The sequence below is a fragment of the Rhinolophus sinicus genome, linkage group LG07 (assembly GCF_036562045.2).
Source record: "Rhinolophus sinicus isolate RSC01 linkage group LG07, ASM3656204v1, whole genome shotgun sequence".
NCBI classification, from domain to species: domain Eukaryota; kingdom Metazoa; phylum Chordata; class Mammalia; order Chiroptera; family Rhinolophidae; genus Rhinolophus; species Rhinolophus sinicus.
In genome coordinates, this window is record NC_133757.1 from 112,562,261 (window position 1) to 112,583,709 (window position 21,449).

General features: G+C 42.0%; 1 protein-coding gene across 1 annotated transcript in view; it reads left to right on the forward strand.

Annotated features, from left to right (window-relative positions):
* Nucleotides 1-21,449, forward strand: part of TBC1D9 (TBC1 domain family member 9) — an 85,642-nt gene that overhangs the window by 20,378 nt on the left and 43,815 nt on the right. Inside the window, exon 2 of the mRNA XM_019730800.2 lies at nt 17,045-17,155. Coding sequence (XP_019586359.2) covers nt 17,045-17,155 — 111 coding nt within the window. The remainder of the gene's footprint in view (nt 1-17,044; nt 17,156-21,449) is intronic.

The following is a 21,449-nucleotide window of genomic DNA, read 5'->3' on the forward strand; positions in this document are numbered from 1 at the left end:
GAAGCTGCCCAAGTCTGGGAAATAACGACGTAAATCTGTTAGTTTGAGGCTAGGTCTGTTGCTGATGTCTCTCGTATTTCACCCTTCAAGGAAGGCCATAATGATAAAGTTGTGGTCTGTGACATCCTTTTTATTTATGTCAGCCACCCAGGGTCTTGAGAAGAGAAGCTGAGAATGCACAGCACATGAGGCGTAATTACTAGGAGTTATTAGAGTTTGTAATTCAAGACGTCACAATCACTCAGACACAGTAAGGCCTTTCTCATTTGAAGGGACTCTCATGAGTAGGTAGATGTGATTTCCATCATACAATGTAACTTGATAGTCTAAGAAAAAATGAAAAGCTCATCCCCTCCCAAAGGAGGTTGAAAGAAATAAAGAAGAGGGAGGAAAGGCGGGAGGGAGGAGGAAGAGAAGGAATGAAAGATAAATACCGAAGAGTAATTAGCCATGACTCAATGAAAAGGGGGGATAATTGTTGGCAGAATCCAATGTTCTGAGAAAGAAAGGTGGGCGGGGAGGGAATCAGAGGTTCACCCAGGAAGGGACAAGAGTGACATTTCAGACAAAATGGGGAAGGGAGTCTTTTCAAAGTAAATGAAAATAAACAAATAGCAGCATGGAATGGGAAATAATGCTGTTTTAATAATAGTTGAAAAGTAAAAGGTTTAGAATGGTATCATTTGTAAGAATTCTCATTGGGCCAGGATCATAGTCTTATCTCTCATGTGTTATTTCCCAGACTAGTGATGCCCTACTGAACCAAGGGTTTCTTTAGATTGAAATAGCGTTGCCGTGACCTAGCCCAACACCAGATATACAAGAAGTCACTATGCGAATGTTTGCTGGATGAATGAATGAATGGATGAATGATAAATGATCTATTTGAGACATATTTAGATCCCTGACCTAAGTTCAGACTACATAAAGATATTTATGCTCCTAGCTTTATTATGACCATGACTTAACTATCTGAATAACCAGATGGAAAGGTTAACGAAAAGGATTTCAACAACCACACTTGGGCTCAGTTTACACTGTCACTGTTCCTTCCATATTTCTGAGCTTCTTTTCTGCTACTGGGGAATGAACCAATGCGTTGAAAAATGATCGGTGATCTGTGGAACTTCTCAAATGACGAAACACCTTTTTTTAGTCATGGCATTGGAGGCAGTCATTTTAATAGAACAATAATTGGTTCATATGCCCATGTGATATTGTGTCCCTTTTCTTGCCTTCGTGCCATTGGAGCTATTCTGATTATTGAAGGTTGGCCTGAGTACGCCTTCTCTCATCCACCAGAGGTCTCCTGCTGTTATGGATTGGGCATCAGTTATTACTTCCATTGATTGACAAACAGGCTCCAGGCCTGTGGGAATCCAAGACAGAGGACAGGGGGTCAGCGCTGGGTTGGTGATGGGACAGGCCAGCCCTGGGAGATTGGAGTAGGAACTTAGAGCCACAGAGGCTAGGCATGTTGTCTGAGAAAGTCTCAGCCGAAGGCAGTCGGGTGAGGCCTAGGCATAGATGAGTGGGTGTTAACAAGAAGGGAGATGGGGTGCTAAGGGAATTAGGATGTTGGGCAAGGCACCGAGACAGGCTTCAGCCACTGGAGAGTAATTCTAAATACTGGGTCAAAATGATCCCATTATTAATAAGACCAGCAGAAAAGATGGAGGTTCCTCACACGCTTTGTCACAAAACAGAGCCTGGAGCCCAGTATTTCATGTTCCCTTACTCTGGGATGTAGGGAGATAAAGAAAGAGAGGGGGTGAAGGAGTTAATTGGGACCACAGCAGGCTCCAGGCTTGGGTGTCTGAATCAGGGTCAGAAACAGGCTAAGCAGTGCGCCCAGACGTCTTACAGTTTCCAAGGCAATGCCAATGTGAGTAATTCATCTTAGCTGTGAAACATCTTTATTTTTGAAAAGTTTTTAACAGTTACACAAGTGGGGGTTAAGGAGAATGCAATTTTTATAGATTGTTAGTAAATAAATAAATGAATAAAATGGGGAGGATAATTTATGCTGTGAGATCCAAAGTAGATAAGTACTGAAATAAGATTGAATTTTCTGGAAGCTTGAGAAAGTCCTTATTATTACCCTTTTTTAATTTATACCATTTCCCTCCAAGTATCCTCAATACTCTTAAAGACATTATTCTAGAAGCTGATGCAGTGAAACTACCCCAGGCTTTGGGGTCCTACTGCCCTAGGCCCAAAGCTGCCACTTAAGTAGCTGCATGCTCATGGGGACAAGTTACTTCACTTCTCTGAGCCCCAGGGTTCTCATCCACCCTCAGGGGTCACAGGTCTGTATGTCATAGGTTGGTGTGAGGATTAGATTAGAAAATGCGTACAAAGTGATTGGGCTAGCCGCTGGCATCTGGTCACTGCTGTTGGCCATGGTTAGTGATATTTGGTTGTTTTAAGGGTCAAGTGGAATAATATATGGAGGCTTGGCATTTATAACACATTTCATTTCGTTTCTCCAGCCACAGTGTACACAAGGCTTCTAGTGGAAATGTGGAGACTGTTCCCGAGACCCTTAGGATCTCTAGAGTCTGCTGCTTGTTAGGTGCCAGGGTAATTCTGGAAACTTCCTTTGAAGGCTGGCTGAACTATAGTGAGGGCATGTATCTCGGAAGGAGAGCACCTTCTAGAAGTGAGGAATAGAGTTGCGTTTGTTGATTGGGCCTCAGCAGCTCCCTCTGGGTGCACACACAGAGCTGGCGTGTGGTCCCAGTGACAAGGGTCATTCCCGACTGAAGAATAAACGGAAAATACTAAACTTGCTGAGGCTGGAACTTGTCACAGTTATTAGAAGTTTATGGGTCACCTCAAAACTAGCTCTTCAAAGCTTAGTCCCCCAGGAGAGAGCCGATTAAGGCTTCCCATAAATAAAAACAGCAGAGAATTTGTCACCTCCCTAGCGTGGCCAGTGTTACTGCCCAAGTAATTCAGTGGTATTCGATTTCCCTTGCTGCACCTGGCAGGCCACAGTGCCTGTCACCTTGTATGTAGGCAGCCTAGTGAACTCGCTTGAACAGTTAAACAGCATCCATTATATGTACCCGTGAACTAACTGAGCAGAGGGTCTTTTTAATGGGTGCCGCCTGTGTGTGTGGTGTCTGCCTTCCCAACCAGCGCTGTTCTCCTCCAAGACAGCAGACATAGATTATATTTCCAATGCCCAGCAAAGTGTCCCCTTCATGATGATAAGGATCAAAGCACGTGCTTTCAGCACTGAGACCGTCTTTATTCCTTCACATCATCTAGACACTAATAACCATAGTGACCACTTAGAAGATCCAAAACATAACCTTAGCCAGCACTGTTTCATCTCACGTTCGGTATCCTTCTCTGTAACACAAGGAGATGGCAGTGTCTGAACTGCAGCACCCTCGCTCTAACATGAAGCATTATTAAAAAAATACTCTTTTTAAATTAAAAAACTAGACAGGTTACATGGGTGAGATATTCTACAGTTTATGTAGCACTTCCATACACAGTGTGTCATCTGATTTTCCCAACAACCCTGGGAAACCGGCAGAGACAATAAATTATCCCTGACTTAGTAACAGGAAGTTTTGCCTCAGGGAGGCTAAGTGACTTGTCTGAAGTGGGGAAGTGGGAACTTGAATCCACCACCTCTGATTACTTTGCATAACCCTGGGTGTCAGAAATGTGCCTATTTCCATCAAGGAACTAGACCAGTGCAAACATCTCAGTGTTACACTTGGATTGCTGGGTACTCTCCCAAATTTAAGGTAAAAGAGCTGAGTTTTCCTAGGGGTTTCCCCAATGATCTTTTTGGAAATGATTTGAAATCAGCATGTTGGTAATTCCCTCATCACTGGGTTCGCTCATTGTGAAAGGACTTGGTTCTTGTGGTTGTGTATCCATTGGACTATGTGGGAGGGCCGGGGGGCTTGGGACCCTGGGCGTGGATTATGTGGGGCGTAGTCCTGACTCTCTTGTCGTTTAGGGGAGGAATAAGGATCAGAGATCCTAAAATTTTTATAAAGAGGAGATTGTGTTAGCCTCTAGAAAAATTTCCAAGAACTAGCACAAACAGAAGCAAAGGTCAGATAAATGTCACATGATTCATCACCCAACGCACATATTTAGATGTATTTTTTTCTTATTAAAAATATGTATAATTCATTTAAATAATGTAAAGCATATCTAGTGTAACTTTATAGGTAAACTGACATCCTTCAATTCAATTGAATGTGAAATTCAATGTGCAGTGAAATTAAATGTATAGAAATTTTGTAATGTGCTATTATTATCTGAAAGGCTCTTTGTGCTTTATTTAGTATAATACAGAGCTTCCCACCTATTTTCACTTATAGCACACTTTGAAAATGGTAGTAATTAACAATTGTCACCCCAATAAATTTAATTAAAAAAAAAAAAAAAATGGTAGTATTTGCAGGACCCACGGGGTAAGGCCCCACCAGGGCTGAGGAATCTTCTGCCACACTTGTCACCCTCTCCTAGTACACCACTCAAAAGCCATGGCCTAATAGATGCAGATAATTATGGGGTGGATGCCTGGGAGCCAGCTTTCCTGTCTCTCTCATAGACTGGACAGTCGCACACTGTGGAAGCCCCAAGTGTCTGAAGCACACACCTCTCCCAGTCACATAATCTTCAGGCCCACTGTGTTGCGCTGTGGAAGGAATCAGTTTTCCTGATCTGTGTTCTAGATTTCACAGAGGGCCTGGCCCTCGGCCAGCAAAGGAAAAATTCTGAAGCTAGGAAGTGCTAGCATGAGATGCCTCACGCTGCCCAAGCCTGTCCTAAGTGGAGAAGGTGCCCCAGCGTCTCGTACCCAGTATCTTCCTCCCCACAGTAGTGATAGCTGACATGCTGTTGGGAAATTAGTTTGATAGCCATGAATGATGGTGTAACACCAGGAAAAGGGGAGTCTTGTCTAAAAGGATAAAGGACCGTGAATTAACCATTAAAGAAAAAAAAAAATCACTGGCTTTCTTGAATCCTTTATGTCATAGCTGTCGAACAAGAATGCCTGTGCAGTTTGAAGAAGCATCTTAAATATTGATTTTTATTGTTGTTTTTGCCTTCCACCAATCAGGGTGGTGCCATAAGAAACGCACAAACCTGTGGAGAATTTTTATAAGAGTTTTTCTGAGCCAAACTGATGACGTTGCCAGGGAGCAAGTGCTCAAATGCTCCCGTAAATATTGTTAATTTATAACTGGAAAATTAAAACAACAACAATAACCAAAAACTTAGGCTTTTTCTATTTCCCTCTCTATTTCTCACGCTCTCTCTCACTTTATCTGTTTCTCTGTGTGTGTGTCTCTCTCTCCCTCTCCCCTCCCCCAATGCAAATGACAGAAAGGAAAATTGGTACAAAAATCTTGTCTCTGTCTTCTCGATTCCGAGAACTTGTGCTGATTCTCTACAGAATTGTGATGTTTAGTGTGGCATAACAGAATCTGAGGGAGAGGGTGACACTTTTATGTTTATTCAAGGAGTGTATTGGATCAGAAACATTGGCATAAAAGGAATTTTTCCATGTGATTGTCTTTTTAAAAAGCTTTTAAATATTTATTTTTATATAATCTTAGTTTTTGGTTGCATCATTGTGTTTCATTAAATCCAAAGATAGAAACCAAAATATGAGGGTTTTTAGAGCCAATACTACTCTACACTCAGTTTAAATGAGCATGTTTTAAGTGAGCATATTGTATATGCATATATATATATATATATATATATATATATATACACACACACTATATATGTGTGTATATACTTGTATGTGTGCATGTGTTATTTAGCTTAGAGATTAAGGAGCTAGGTATAGAAAATGTAATTCAGGGTGTAAGAAACATAACAAGACCTTCATTACTTTAATTTTCCCATTTGTTAATAAAATAATGTAAAAAATAATTTCCCCCACCTTTCATCTTTGTGCATCTATCTCTAATTGAAGTTCTATAAGTCAGTGACAAGCTGTCAGATTGTTGGTTGCCATACTGCTCTGTGTCTTATGTCACAACATTGTTTAGAGTATGAAAACAGAACAGTTTCTTGGAAATGACTTTGATATCACTTTGCAAAGAAATGGCCTCTACCCCAGTACACTGCTTTTGTTACTGCCAGTCACCCTTTTTTTCCATCCTTTATTGATACTTTTCAGAATAGTTTAAAAGCTATTTTTAGTCCAAACCTGAACTATTTCTTAGGAAATCTCAGTTGGAGCTAATGTATTCCATAAAGGGCTCATATACATTTGCAGGTTGTTTACATTTATTGAAAAATTCATGATATTATAATAGACAATTTGACAAAATAAGGGCCTTACTTGCTATGGTACACCTAGCTTTGAGGTCAAACCATCTTTGGCTTCCTTGTTTGATGTCTTCTACTTGTTGGTGCCATGATTTCTCTTTATTTTCAGGTCCTCCCAGCTCACTTTTCGTTTTAAAGGCTTTATCTGAACCTTACCTGCTCTCACTTGATCTATTACAAACTGAAATGTCTCTGTGACATATCCCTTAGTCTGAGCCAGGTGACTTAAGGCTAAGCTAGAACTGGAATTCTTCTGGATAGGGAATGCGAGTGGAGTTTCATGCCCTCAATGTGATATAAGGTGAGACAAAATGGTGTAAGGTCAGACTGATCCAGCTACTATGTCCCCTGTAACCAGCATGATTGTTTTAATTACAGTTATGTAGTGCCAATTTTATCTGTTCTGGAATATTTGGATGCACAGCTAGAAAGCATATTATTAAGTTGTTAATGCCTTGATACTTTGTTATGTAACACTTGTCTCGCTGCCCTACAGAAGGGGCTGTTCTTTCAGAATCCATCTTAGATGGATGCAACGGGGGTTAGTTAGCATATTAGCTGGGCACTTTTGGTTGCAAGGAACAGAGACTCAAGTTACTTTAAGTACCTGGCTTTATGGTCAGGATACATGGGAAATGGAACCAAGCCCAAAAGGCTGACGGGAAGGAAGCAAGACAGCTGCAGGGATGGAGCCGCTCTCCTCCCCTCTCAGCCCTTGAGAAGCGCGTGGTTGCTTGTCCACCCTCCAGCCCTTGAGAAGCGCGTGGTTTCTGCTTCCTTCTCATCTTGCTGGTAACTGGCTTTCACAGCCTCTGCTTTATATCTCTACCTCAGTGATTCTGCTTCCATGTCATCTGGCTTGATTGCAACATCCCTTTTCATAGAATCCTTTCAGCTTCTGTTTTTATAGCTTCTTGACTTTTCTCTTAGCATTTCTCAGCTCACATATCCCTGAAAGGGTGTGTTCAATCTGACTCGTCTTTCACTCTAGGCCACAGTTGAGCCCTGTGTGTTTGTCCTGACCACAGTCCCTGGTGAAAGGCAGCTTTAGTTTGTACAATGTGACATCCCTCCTCACCACTCCCAAACACAGCGTGCTGAAGGTGACCAATTCTTATTGTAGCCAGTGCCCGTTATAAGAAGTAGCAGCTGATTGGTTACATAGTTGCTGCTTTTATAAAATCTTATAGCAAGATCTTCTTTGTGATTTTTGTTTTTCCTTTGTTAGTTTTTTATCATTACTTTATTATAGTGTATACGCATCATAAATAATTGTGAGTACAAAGTTTTATAAAGTGTACTTCTAAGAGCATAACAATGACTTTTAAAAATATAGCTCTCATAGTCAAAAGAGTCTCTGATTTCTTTGCTCTGGAGTGTCTCCCATATTGGTGTGATTCCTTAGAGCTAACCATTACTAATAGTGTCACGGACATCCTTCCAGAGTACCGACACGCATATAAGCACATATATAGCCTTGTCCTTTGCTTATACGTAGCCAAAGGCAACACCATGGGTACTTACAAATAAAATGAAACCATTACTAATAGTGTCACGGACATCCTTCCAGACAGTACCGACACGCATATAAGCACATATATAGCCTTGTCCTTTGCTTATACGTAGCCAAAGGCAACACCGTGGGTACTTACAAATAAAATGAACACTCAGCGAATGATTTCATTCATTTAATTTTTGTAGTTTTTATTTGGGGACTATCAACTTCCTGACTCAAGATAAGATAGTTTGAGCACCCCGTCCCGTCACCTGGGGTAAGCAGTAAGGTGCTGTGTATATGAATATGTATCAATTTATAGCATTGATGCACTTCCTATACTAGAGGAAGAAACAATGAACTTAAAAAATTTTCTAAAAGGCAAAGGCCAGGTCCTTCTCCATTAAAATATGCTTTTGAGGGTACCTACCACTCATTTTGATTGTGACCCCTCGCTGGCATATTGTGTCCTAGCAAAAGATTACTAACCTATGCGTATCTGAAATGAAGTAGCAGCTTTATTGTAAACACAGTAGCCATCTATTTTCGTGATGGCCTGATCTCTCTCTGAGTAAAGGAAGCCCAGAGTAGAATGTTGGAAGGTGTTGAGAAAAAATATTGTTTCTTATTAATACATCATAAAAGTATTGAATGTATATTTGAGAAATTTTTGAAAACACAGAAGAACACAAAAGAAAGTAGAAGTATCATTTTGGATTTTTGGATATACCAGGTCTCATTTTGGACACACCAATATGTTAATTTATGTAATCTTTAAGAATAATAATGCTTGTGTTATAACTTACAGATATATTTTGACAAATTGGAGTCATATAGAACAAAAATTATAGTTTTGTGCTTCTTTTTTCCATATAACATACTAGATGCATTTGCCATGTCATTAAATCATTGTTTGAGGACATTTAAAATCTTAAATGTCTACATATCGTCATAGAGATATGCTGACATTTATTTAGATATTCTAGGTCATTTCCTAAATGTAATTTTAGGTTCATAATTGTTTCTATTTCATAATGTTATTTCATTGTGGAGCAGTTATCATGATGTAGAAGGGTTGGCAGTCAGCTGTGGGCAGTAAGTGGCTCCTGCAAATTCTACCTGAGGGAAGGGGTTGGAGGGCCATCCTGTCTGTGTGTCTGGGTTTCTCTGGGTGGTGGGTGTGGCTTCACTCTTAGAAACCACACTTAAGGTGGGCTTTGCAGTGATGAAGCATTCCCACCAGAACCGGAAGGGCTCCTCCATTCTTGCTTTCAAGGCTGACCTTGGCCAGCCCTGTCAGTTTCAGGTTTTCAGACCTGCCTCTAGAGACAAGATTAGAATCCTACACCTTCCTGTTGCATAAATGGAAGCACTGGTAACTGTAACAAGAACGCATCTACCATCCTCTTACTGGGGAGGGCTCATTTGAGGAATTGGATCACACAGGTGCCTGAAGAGTTTTGAATACATTTGGTTCATTGTCCTCATTGGTCTCTATCAGAGCAGACATGAATCCCTGCCAAAGGTCTGAGAGTGACAAACTGGTCTGTGGGGATAAAGTCACCACTGCACTGCAGGGGTCAGGATTGGCCTCCTGAGTATGTAGCCCATGCTGTTGCTCGAAGACCTGCACTTTCTAAAAGGGCCCCAGACTTAGATGTTCTTTGGTCTCTGGAAATTCTTAAAAACTCTTGAGTAAGAGGACCTGGCATTTGCATTTTGTGTGGGGCCTTGCAAATCACGTAGCTGGTCCTAACTGGGGTATAAAGTAAGGTAGAAAGAAAATATTTGGATGCTTCCTTCTCAGACAACACCCCAAAGAGAAGGAAAAATCCATTCCAGCTGGCCTCCCCTTTTGCAGGAGAAGGTGCCTGTGACTTTAAGAGACTAGCCTGCAGGGTGAAATGGAGCAGCTCATGGAAGCCTGGCCTTCTAGGGGGCTGGGGAGATTCAGCACATACTAATTGGCTGCATGACAAAGGCTCTGCACACAAAATGCTCTTCAGATTTCAGTCATCTGCCCTGTCTGCTAAGTAACAAACCAGCCTGTGCTTTATCCTTTGTAGTAGAAAATATGAAAGTCGTGGCTTCTTTCTCTCCTCTGAGCCCTAATTTTCTGGGTCTTTTAGAAGCATAACTTTCAAAGACCCTGCAATCCAGAATTAGTTTGAAATGCTACAGAAATTGAGAATGAGCTTTGTCATTCTGGCCCCTTGAGCCGGCTCCCTCTTGGTAAGAAAGGAGTCAGGGGTCTCTCAGGGACCACCTAATGTGCTAGTTCAGCTTCTCTACACATGACACCATTGCCCCTCGGGATAAATATCCAAGAAAAACCTCATGCCTCCCCTAGTCATGTCTTCCTGCCTTCGACTGAGAAATGATTTTGTTGAGTCTTATTTTAGTTTGTAATATCTTTTTCACTTTCCAAATAAAAACTTATGTTACAGACTAAAACTATACATATGATTCTAATAAATGCAGTCCCTAGTTAAATTACTGCCCTCGGCCTCCCCTTCCCTAATTTAGTGCTATTTAAAGTGTCATCTTGCCACCTGGTTGTTCCAGCCTTGAGCTAAAGAGCAGAAATTGAGATTAAGCATTTAGAAACCTAAATCAGAAAGAACAAGTTGTGCAATTAAAGGATAAAAACATCGGAGGCTTGCATTTTCTTTGTTTTTTTTTCACGTCTTATAGATTTTTTTTAGTATTTCGCATACACCATATTTTACAAAAGCAGTCTGCAACAGATTGAGGATTAAAAACAAACAGAAACTGATTCTTAACCACAAATAGTTTGAGAAGGACTGTCCTAATGGACAGTCGGCAGTGTATTTTCTATCCTACTAGACTTCTCATTCATCGCTCCACAAAGAGTGACGTGTGTGTGTGTGTGTGTGTGTGTGTGTGTGTAAGGCTGGCTCCCTCGCCTCAAGTTACTTGTCACATTTTAAGGCAGCCATGAGATACTGATATACTTCTGGCTGGAATGATAGCATGAGAGGCAGCTATTGAAGTTGAGAGGAAAGTGTTACGAGTGGTCTGTTCAGACCAACAACAGTGGTTTGAATAATGGTTGAGACTATGCAGAGAACATGCAGAGAGAGAATATGCAATACTTAGGAAAATAAAAACACTCCCAGTCTATTCTTCACTGAAGGTGGAATCCCACTATTGGAAGCCAGTAGCACCCATAATGGAAAAAGGATGTTACACTCTTTGAGATTATTAAACTTGAGAAAAACACATTGCCCCATCTCCAGCCTTAGCCACCTCTCCCAACAAATTTCCCAGGTCCTCAATTCCTTATGCAGAGAACAGCCTGTAGGGACAGAGCCCCAGAGAGCAGTTTCCAGGCTCTCAGCCTCACATGGGGGTGCTGACTTGGGTAGTAGATGGCCATCGGTTGTGATTAGTTGGCCGTCAGCTGTAGCCAGTTAGCCACTGGCCACTAATATCACTGCTGTGGCTGCGTTGGGGAGTGGAGTCGGGAGGAGAGTCGAGGGAAGTCGAAGAGTCGGTCGATTGGCAGAAAAGCGGACAGCAGGTCGCACATCGTGTGAATCCAGCCTCCAGTGAGAGACTGTGGTGGTATGACTCCCCTATCTATGGCTCCATGGGTGTTCCGTTTTGGCCTAGCCACATTTGCGTTCTTATGTGGGGAGCGGGAGCAGAGACCCCCACAGGCCGCCCCACACGACACAGCCATTGCCTGTATTCCTCTCTCATACATACTGTGGTTGGCCTACAATGGCCCATATGTACCTTCACATTGTTACAGTGATACTAGAACTCAGGTGCATTTATAGGCACGGGGCTGACCCTCACCTGGCAACTCCAGCATTCCCCTTCATGGCTGTGCATACAAGACAGTTTCTCTAATCTCACCTGGTCCTCTGGCTAGAATGGTGTGCAAACAGTGTTTACCAATCTGTGCTTTGGACGCAGGAGTTTAAGTTGGTTAATTAAATCTTTGCATTTTCTTGTTTGTTGACAACTGCTAATCACCAGACTTTCCAAAAGTAGGAGAATACAAAGACTTGTGCTTTCCCTAAATATCTGTTTTGAACCAACTTAATTCCAGACAAATCTCAATATTCATTAAAAAGTGACAAATTACTTCTGCAATTAGAGAATTGGTTTCCCAAGGTGCAAAGTTTCAGATGTGAGTTTGATCTGCATTACCTCACACTCTCTTCCAGCCTTTTTCTAGTGTTGTTTTTCATCTCCTTTCACCGTAAGATTCTCAGACAATTTTAATTATTTAAGGCTAATTTGCTAGCACTTAATATGTTGGGTAGTTGGTATAAAGATGAATAAGCTCGGTAAACAGTTCTCAGTTTCTCCCGGTGTCCGTCAAGTTGAAAAACGTTGTGGCCCCTTTTATAAATATTCAGCATAATGTCCTGGACCTGACTGTCGGCTTCGGGAATTCTAAGGTGAATAAGGCTGTGCCTGCTCTCAAGGAGCTCGTAGACTGGTAGGAGGAAACTGTCCTTTGTTTCCAGTAGGAAACGATGTGATAATTACCTTAGTAACGTGAAGTGCAAGGTGGTTGGCAGATGATAGAAAAGAGAACAGTTAATTGCCCGAGATTGGAGGGCTGAGTGTTCAGAAGGATGGGGAGCGTGTTGGAAGAAAGCAGAACAAATGTGTTAGGTGACCTCCACCTGGACATTGTGAGAAATAGACATTTTCTGGAAATAGATAAAAGAAAGGACATTGCCAGTCAAATAAAACGACTTGTGTAAAGCCTTTAGGCTTTAAAAAGGCTTTAAAAACAAACAAGAAAACAGTTTTATTAAGAGAGGTGTAAAATTATGATGTGCCTGGAGTTTATACGTCTGTCAGCAGCTGTTATTTCTGCCCCACATCATGCAGCCCATATAAGTACTAAGAGCATAGGGGATGCACCATTTCCATCTAGCCGAAGGACGAGGTAGAAACAAGTGATCCCAAATGTTTGCGTTATATATACATAGAAGATTATAAAGAAGGAAATTCAAGTATACTGCGTCTTGGCTTTAAGAGAGATAAGTGTATATTTGCTGTAACAAATCGAAATCTAGTGTATAGATTAGTGGAAGCCTCTTCATGGTAAACTCTGGATTTCTGGCCTGGGTCTCTCAGCAAATGTCAGCACGATAGGAGAGACAAATAAGTCACAGAACAGGAAACTGGAATGCTCAATAAACAGGAAATAGATACTTAAACTCGTGAATAATGAGATCCATGCAAATTTAAACAACAAGTAGATACCATTTCTCACCATTGAGATTGGGAAAAAAATTAATAATACTAAATATTGGAGATATGGAGAAATAGAGACTCTCTCACTTGCCTGGTGAGAGTATAAATTGGCACAACCACTTTGGAGAGCAATTGTGTAATATCTAACAAGGTTTACAAATGTACTTACCCTGTGACCCAACCATTCCATTCTAAAACAGTGTGCTCACATACTTAAGGATCATGTGTAAAGAAAATGATCGCAGTGTCTATTATAGCAAAAAACTGGAGATAAACCCAAATGTACTTTATTAGTAAAAATTGATAAATTGTAGTGTTTATACAGTGGACTATTACCAACATTTAAAGTGAATGAATCAATTTACAAGTATAACCTGGGTACATTTTTGAAACATGTTCTTGGGTAAGAGAAATAGGTTACAGAGCAATATCTACTCTTTATCATTGATGTAAATTGTAAAACACTCATGACTCTTATACCTATATTCATGTGCTTACATAAGGGGCAATAGAAGTTTAAGGACCTGGGTAAGCAGAATACTACACAGCTTGAGAGTGGTGGGTGGAGAGAGGGAAATGGGGTTGAGGAGGCACAAAAGGACCTTTGCTGTTTGTGTGTGTTATGTTTTCTTTCTTTAAAAACAAAAACAAAACAAAAACAAAAACACAGCTCTGAAGGAGGTAAGGCTAAATGTTAAAGTCAGAGTGGTGGTCCATGTATTTTGTAATTGCCTATACTTTTTTGTAGTTTTTAAAGATTTTATTAAGCGACAGTGCTTAGTACACACTGGGCACTCTCCAAGTGGGTACTATTATTATTTCCATGTCAGGACCCAGCCCAAGACGGCGCCCACTCCCTGGACCACTCAGGCCTGGTCTTAGTTGATCTCGGCCTTATCTCCACCTGGCTGTGAGGCTGAGGGGACACAGGGAGCCTGAATGACCTTTAGGATTCTGTCCACTTTCACATAAATTGTTCCGAGATCCCCAGTAGGTGGACAGGCCATTGTCATGGGCACATTGCTGTGTGTCCGGTGCTGTCCCGACACATCTCTGCCCCAGAAGTGGAAGCTGCCCAGGCGTGGCGATGTAACTGTATGTGTCACACACCCTTTAGTGCCCACAGCCTGGTGGAAAGCCTAATTTTGCAGAGTGTTTTCTGAATCTCCTTGAAAACAGTGCTTTTATGTTACCAGATGCCCCCAAATTAATGTAACAGGTAGAGGCAGAGGAGTTATTTTGAGGACCATAATTGCTGTAGTTATCTCAGGCGATCAAAGATTGTTGAATACCAGAAATAGCTTGACTAGAACAACACTTTGTGTGGGAAACGATGAAAGGTTCAGTATTTTGACAGCCATTTCAGAGGTATGAGTAATAAGACTTCTAAGAAAATCCTAATTGCTTCTTTTCTTTTGGGGGCGTGCTCTAGACCAGATTTACCATCTTCTACTGTTCTGTGTGCACAGAGGATGTAGGAGTAGTTTCTCTTTCCCAAAGTCTCGACTTCTTGTACTGTCGAGGTTAGGCAGCATGGCGATAACTTATTATTTAGTTTTTCTAAAAATACCTAACTTGTCCATTCATCCAGTACGTGTTCAGAGCTTACTGTGCCAGCAAAGTGCAGGGCCCCGGGGTCTGACAGATTCAATTAGCTGCTGTCCTCAAGGAGCAACTAGTGTGGAGAGAGGAGAAGAAATGGAACAAAGCAAAACATGCAAGTCATTTTAAATAAATGCAGCAGGTGTTACAGAAGCCCAACTTGGAGGGAGATCAGGGTTAGAACGAGGTGGCATGAGGTAGTCAGGAGTTTGTCATCTGCGGCAGTGGGAAGTGAGAGCTGATGGGCGAGCACAACATTCCAAATGGGGAGAAAACACGGGTCAGTGTTACCAGGGGAGAGGCCACTTCTGGATTAATGTGGAAGTATGTGTTTATTGGTTTGAATGGCCAACTGCATACCGCAAGTCACAGTGCCATGTTTCCCCGAAAATGACACCTAGCCGGACAGTCAGCTCTAATGCGTCTTTTGGAGCAAAAATTAATATAAGGTCTTATTTTACTATAATATAAGACTGGGTCTTATGTAATATAACATAATATAATGTAATATAATATTAATATAATATAATACCGGGTCTTATATTAATTTTTCCTCCAAAAGATGCATTAGAGCTGATTGTCCAGGTAGGTCTTATTTTTGGGGAAATGGTATTAGTTTCCCACTATCCACTATCCACTGTTTGAAGAATGGTCACAAAAATTTTCTAATTTTATGTGCACCTCATGTGAGTGTTGTGTTATTATACTGTTTGTAACTTGGAAATATTTTACCATGGACCCCCATGGTAGGTACCCGTTAGTTTCCATTTAAATCTTAGCAGCAGTTGGTGACACCCATTGTGAATGCACGTGCAGAGTGGGTGAGCTGGCATCCAGTCAGAAGCCCTCACTCCAGAGGGGTCTACTGTAAGCAATGCGTTGTTCTTCCTCTCTGGGTGACACCAGAGGTTTTGTTAATGAGAATAATGGATGTCGGAGATGGCTTTTAGTTGGGGACATTTGTAGTGATTGAGATGTGTGGATTGACTGGATCTTTTCAGAGTCTTCCTTCCTGGGTGTTACAGAGTACAGAAGTCTGCTGAGACATTAAGGATGGAGAAATTGAGGCTCAGGGAGGCGGGGTCTGAAAGTTGGGAAGTGGCAGAGCCAGAAGTGAAGAATTCCAGAATGGCCTCTGTTAGCTGCTCTGCCCAGAGAGCTACACTTGCCCTTGGAAGAAGATCTTTATCTCCTGTGATACTCTTTTAGAGGTTCCAGTCGTTGGTTGCAACTCCCTAACCCCAGACTGACATTTGTGTGCTTAGAACCAACATATGTGACGCTTCCAGCATTTAAGTCATTTTATTTCTTCTTTAGATTCAAGAAGAGGGAAGTATTATAAATATTCAGTTATCATGGGTGATGCATTTTTCTTTCCAGTCGCAGGGGATCCAGCTTAGCTGGCACTCTTCTGCTTTTCCTGTTAACGTACTTTTCCATCTGCAGATAATTCAAAAGTAATTAGAGGTCTTTGCAGCAAATCTGAGTCACAGTAAACAAAAATGCACACGTGTGTGACATTATGTGGAAATCTAACTCTTGGAAAAGTCTGCAGGCTCTAAGGATTTTTATTTTTAATGTACTTCATACAGTCCAGAGCAAACCAATGAATTAGTTTCCACTTTAGCGAAAGTTTGTTTTTCCTGGTGTCTTCAGGTCAGTTAATGGTCACTGTGGTTTGGAATGAACCTAGATGGATTCCTGTCCTTGGACAAAGCCCAAGGACAGCTGCAGGACTTCCCATGTTAACCTCCTTTAGGCTTCTTGATTAATAACCCTGGTTCAGGAAGGCAGATGCTGTTACAGTCACTTTACAACTGAGGCAGTCAAAGCAGTGAGAAATTAAGTGGTCTGTCCCCACCGCAGAGCTGGGTATAATGGAGTCAGAGCCATAACTGAGCTCTTCTGAACTCTAGTCAACTCATGCATGGCTCTTTCCATGACCCCAGCCTGCCGGACAAGGAGGAAGTGAATTGCAGTGGAATTGTGTATACTGAGGTCTTAGTTGGTATGTTTAGCCATTATTAAAAACCTCCAGCCATTATTATGAGACGACAGACACATCAAGAGCTACTGGTGGTGACACTTTTAGATCTTGTGGTTCAAATTCAGCAGGACTTCATGAAAAGCCTGCTGGGGGCAGGCAATGAGCTTGGAGCTTTCCTGTGTGCTATTTATTTTCCACAGTGGCAGAGCAAGACGGGCAGGGGACTTGAGCTTCCCCCTTCCAACCTCAACCACCATCAGTTCCACCCCAAAGCCGTCCTTAGTAAGCATGCAACCTAAGTAAGTCAGGTTAACATTCCCCACTGCCTGGCAATGGGAAAGCACTGAGGAAACCCTTATGCATTTCTCCCTCTTTCCTGCCCTCAGGCCTGCTGGTGGGTACCCTCGATGTGGTGTTGGACTCCAGTGCCCGGGTCGCTCCTTATCGAATTCTCTACCAGACTCCGGACTCTTTGGTCTACTGGACCATCGCCTGTGGTAAGTAGCAGGATTTGGAAATATGAATAAATGTTATGGTTAACAGCAGTTTGTTGGAAGGAACACTGATTTGTGGAATGCAATCACTTGGTATTTTAGGGTAAGTGACCATAGCCATTTCAATAGGTGAACCCTAAACCCCGTGGCTTAGCACAGTAAAGGTTTCTTTCTCACTCTGGTGAAGTCTTGTTGGGATCCTGTGGCCTCCTCTATCTGTAGTGACACCCTCTGGGACCGTTTTTAAATTGCTCTCTGCTTAGTAGGAAGTGCTGTTGTGCTGGAGTCTGAAGGTTGAAAGATAGTCAGATCCGATCTCTGCTCTTGCAAACACATGTAAATAGTCTGAGTGCAGCGTGAACATGCCCCACCAGTGCCAGTTGGTTGCGGGGCTCCCATCTGAATGCACGAATTTTGGTTTGCCTTGTACACAGGTGGGCAAGTTATCTGGGTGTGATTTCAGGTTCCAGTGCCCTAGGAATACTCTGTCAAGGATTTCATGGTACCTGAAATTCTAACATTGCATGTAGTTGCATCCCTTTAAAGTTATTCTGGTTAAGATGCAAACAACCCCATGAGAAACAATGGAATGTATCAGTCATTTGTGTATTCTGGGGAATGAAGGGTTGACATCGAGGTTCAGGACTTGGAGAAAACCACTCAGGAGTGAAGGATGGGGATTGGGAAGCTGGGACCCCAAAGAAGGCAGACTTACCGGTGTAGCCCAGGCTGAGTAAGACAGCAACCCCGCCCCCCATGTGGTTCATTCAGTGCAAAGAGAGAGACTCACTAGCTACTGTAGAAGGGGAAGTGCCCTGAGCTAGTTGGTTGGGAAAGTGTCACATGTCGCTAGCTGACAATCTAGAAAAGTGTTAAAATAGTGTAGCCAGCAAGTGAAGGAGTAAAAAGGAAGGAAATTAGAAATCGGGCAGATTTCTAATTAATGAGGGTGTGGAAAGAACACTTTGACAGGTTCTCACTCACCTTCCAGCAGTTCCACCACTTGTGCCAGAGGCTTTGAAATGCCCTGGAGCTTGGCACCCTCTGACCTCCCCTGGTCCTCTCAGCTCCTCTCATTCCCAGATCAGTGCACATTTACAGTGATATGAGCCACAGGTGTGGGCCTCCGTGACTCCACTTTTTTCTGTCCCCTCAGCCCTAACCTTTTTCTCCCCGTTGCCTGACCTGGCTACTCGGCCTGTTGCTGTGACTTTGCCCTTCTATGAAGCAGATCCTATGAATGTTCATGTGGGAAAGAGCCCAGAGTTACAAAGCTGGATTATTCCTGAATTTTTTGCCCAGCTGAGGCTAAGGAACACTAGGCAATAAATGCGGGTGGTGTAATTTATAGCACTTTCATTTTTCCAGTAAGTAATGCCTGTCACAACTGTATGATCTCATTATAATAAACCCAGAACAGTTTGAGTTTTAGCTTTTGTTTCTATTGATTACCCATAGAGATAGCTCCAGAGTTTCCTTGTGGAAGACTCCACGGAAGTGACAATCATGCTGAAAGTCCCATTCACCCATTAGTTGTTCTTTCTCATCGATTTCCATTTAAATTTCCAAATTGCTGGCTTCCCTTCATGAGAAGATTTTTAAAAGCGGAAGCAGCTACCTTAAAGCGGTTTCTCTGATATGCTGACCTTTCAGTTTGTGATTTTAATGTTGTTTCTTCGTAAGCTACAAACTTGGTGTTTGGTGGGACAGTATGTTGGGAGCTTTATTTTTTTCTTGAATTTCATGAATCATTGCTGTAAGAGAAGCTTCAGCAGGAAATTGGGTGAGTCTAACTCAGTGCCCTGTAGACTACCTAAGATTCCAAGACCTTATTCTATGCCACGAGCCCTGTGGATCTTTGTTACGTGTAAAGTGAATTAAAGGGAGTGTCTAGAATCAGTGTCTTCACATAGACCACTTTCTATAGAGGAGCAAATCCTACTCATATGGTTGGGCTTACTTGAGCCACATGGAACTAGCCAGAGGCGGAGTCTTTTGGATCCGGAGTCTAATTCACTGCCAACGTAATAATCACTTGCCCTGGGCAATAGGAGCCATACAGGAAGGGGATGAAGGATCAAAGCAAGTTATTTGGTTAAACCTTATTTTCATGTGCTTCTTTTTATTATCTTCTAATAGTCTGTATCCAGATTAGTTTAAAGAAATTGTTGTTGTTGTTGTTTTGTTTGTTTTTCTTTTTTACATTTTCTTGGCATTGAGACCTTTAGTTGGGAAGGGGAGCCAAAACAACCTTCCTAAGTAATGACTCGACTTTCTTTTCACTACTCCCCAAAATGAAGCCACCATTCTCTTTCATTGATAGCCATTGTGCCATCAGCTCTAGTATTACTGAATTTTATTTTGCTCCATAGTTTGTGCAGTAAATGATACTTTTTGCCATCTCTCAGAACATATGGAAGCTGTACTATAGGAATTTGTCCAGCCAGCTTTGTTGAGCTAGTTATATATTCCGACAATTCTGCCTCTTCCCCCACCGGGCAACGGACCAATGGTTTTGTGCCTGGGGCACTAGTTCACTAAGGTACTAAATAGCTACAGGTCTTCCCCCAACCGCTGGTGCTTGGACTTGGTGCCCCCAAAGGCAAGAGAGAGCCCCATCTTTTGCCCTTCCTGGTCTTCTGTGGACTTAAGTAGAAAGCAATCCATTTGGCTCTCCCTGTAAGAAGAACTAGAAGGTTCCAACAGTAAGAAGGGTTATACAGCCTTAGTGAGACTATGGACACAAGATGCAGGTAATTCCAAGGACGTTGTCTAAAGAGGAGCTCTGGGACAGCTGGGGAGGAGAGTTCCAAACAGAAAGAGGAGCTGTTGACACTTCCTCTGGATACATCTGACCTTGGGACAGGCCTGATTAAGGAAATGGGGTGGAGGGTATGTGTCTGATGGTCGCTGATGACACAGTCCTGAACACTGCCTTGCGTCAGCTGCCTGTTGACTTAGTTTCCCTCTTCTTTACCAGCCCAGAATCTCTGGACCTAAATGGTCACTTGTATTCAGCACTGAAAGCTGTCAGCCACTGTCTTGTCCAGCACTATTAATTTAATGGGATACAGAGGCAGAGTGAATGCCCAAGTTCACATTACTCATCATAGCCGGTTAGTGCCGAACTGAGACCCAGTTCTCAGGTCTCCCACGCGGCCAACCCAGTACTTTGTAAGGAGCGCTGTACGGGCTTGTAGGATTAAACGCTCTTTCAGTCAGCAGCTGGTAAGGCCCGGAATTTAATTAAAGATTGCTAATTGGTTCTGCTTCTGCTGTTTCTCTAAGTAGATAGATAAAATGTCGGGTAATTTAGTTGCCTTCCATATGAGATACACGGGAGGTGGAATTTGGTTGCTATTTCATAATCCTATCTTGGTCTGTGGACCTCACAAACTGGTCTTGGATCGTTGGGAACAGAGCAGCATAAGAAAAAAAACAACTTGCTTTTTTTTCTTTAAGCAATATGTGTTCATTGCAGAATATTAGAAAATGTAGATAAGCAAAAAAATTTAAAAAATTAAAAAACAGTAATACATCATAAATCACCTTCCAGGCTTTATATTCATATATAATGCTGTCTATACATACACATATATACGTATAGACTTTCCATGTCAATAAAATGTATTTCTATAATGTCAATTTTAATAGGTAGATAATATTTTATTGTGTATATAACATAATTTAACTAACTGATAGGCTATTGCTGGAAATCTAGGGTTTTCCCCCTAATTTAATTGCATTTTAAACAACCTCAGCGAATAGCCTGTGAACAAAATCTTATCACATCCCTCAATTATCACCTTAGGATACATTTAGAGAAGTAGGTATGCTGAGTCAAAGCATATCCATATAGGTGAAGCTTGTAGTGTCTCTCTCCCAGTTGCGCCCTAGAGAGCTAGCCATTTGCATTCTCTCCAGCAGGGTAGGACAGGACCTTGGCACTTACGTAAAATAAGGACATCAACCCCTGATTCCTACGCCAAGGTTGGGTGAGTTAGCTGGGCCTCTCGTGTCTTAAAGTGATTATAAAGCCATGCGCATATTGTTATGACCTGTAAGAGATTATAAGCAGAGTTATGTAAGGAGCTTAGAATAGTTACACAAGGAGTTGTTCTAGGCCTTCTCTCAGTAACACATAATACACTTTGCAGTTCAAACACTGTCATGCCAGGGCCAGAGAGATTTCCGCTGAGTGTGTGTCAGTCAAGCAACAGTTGAACAGCTGATATCTTAGTGTCGGGACCTCTAGAAGTATCTTCTGTATCGCATTTCAGGATGAGCTCTTTGTGTT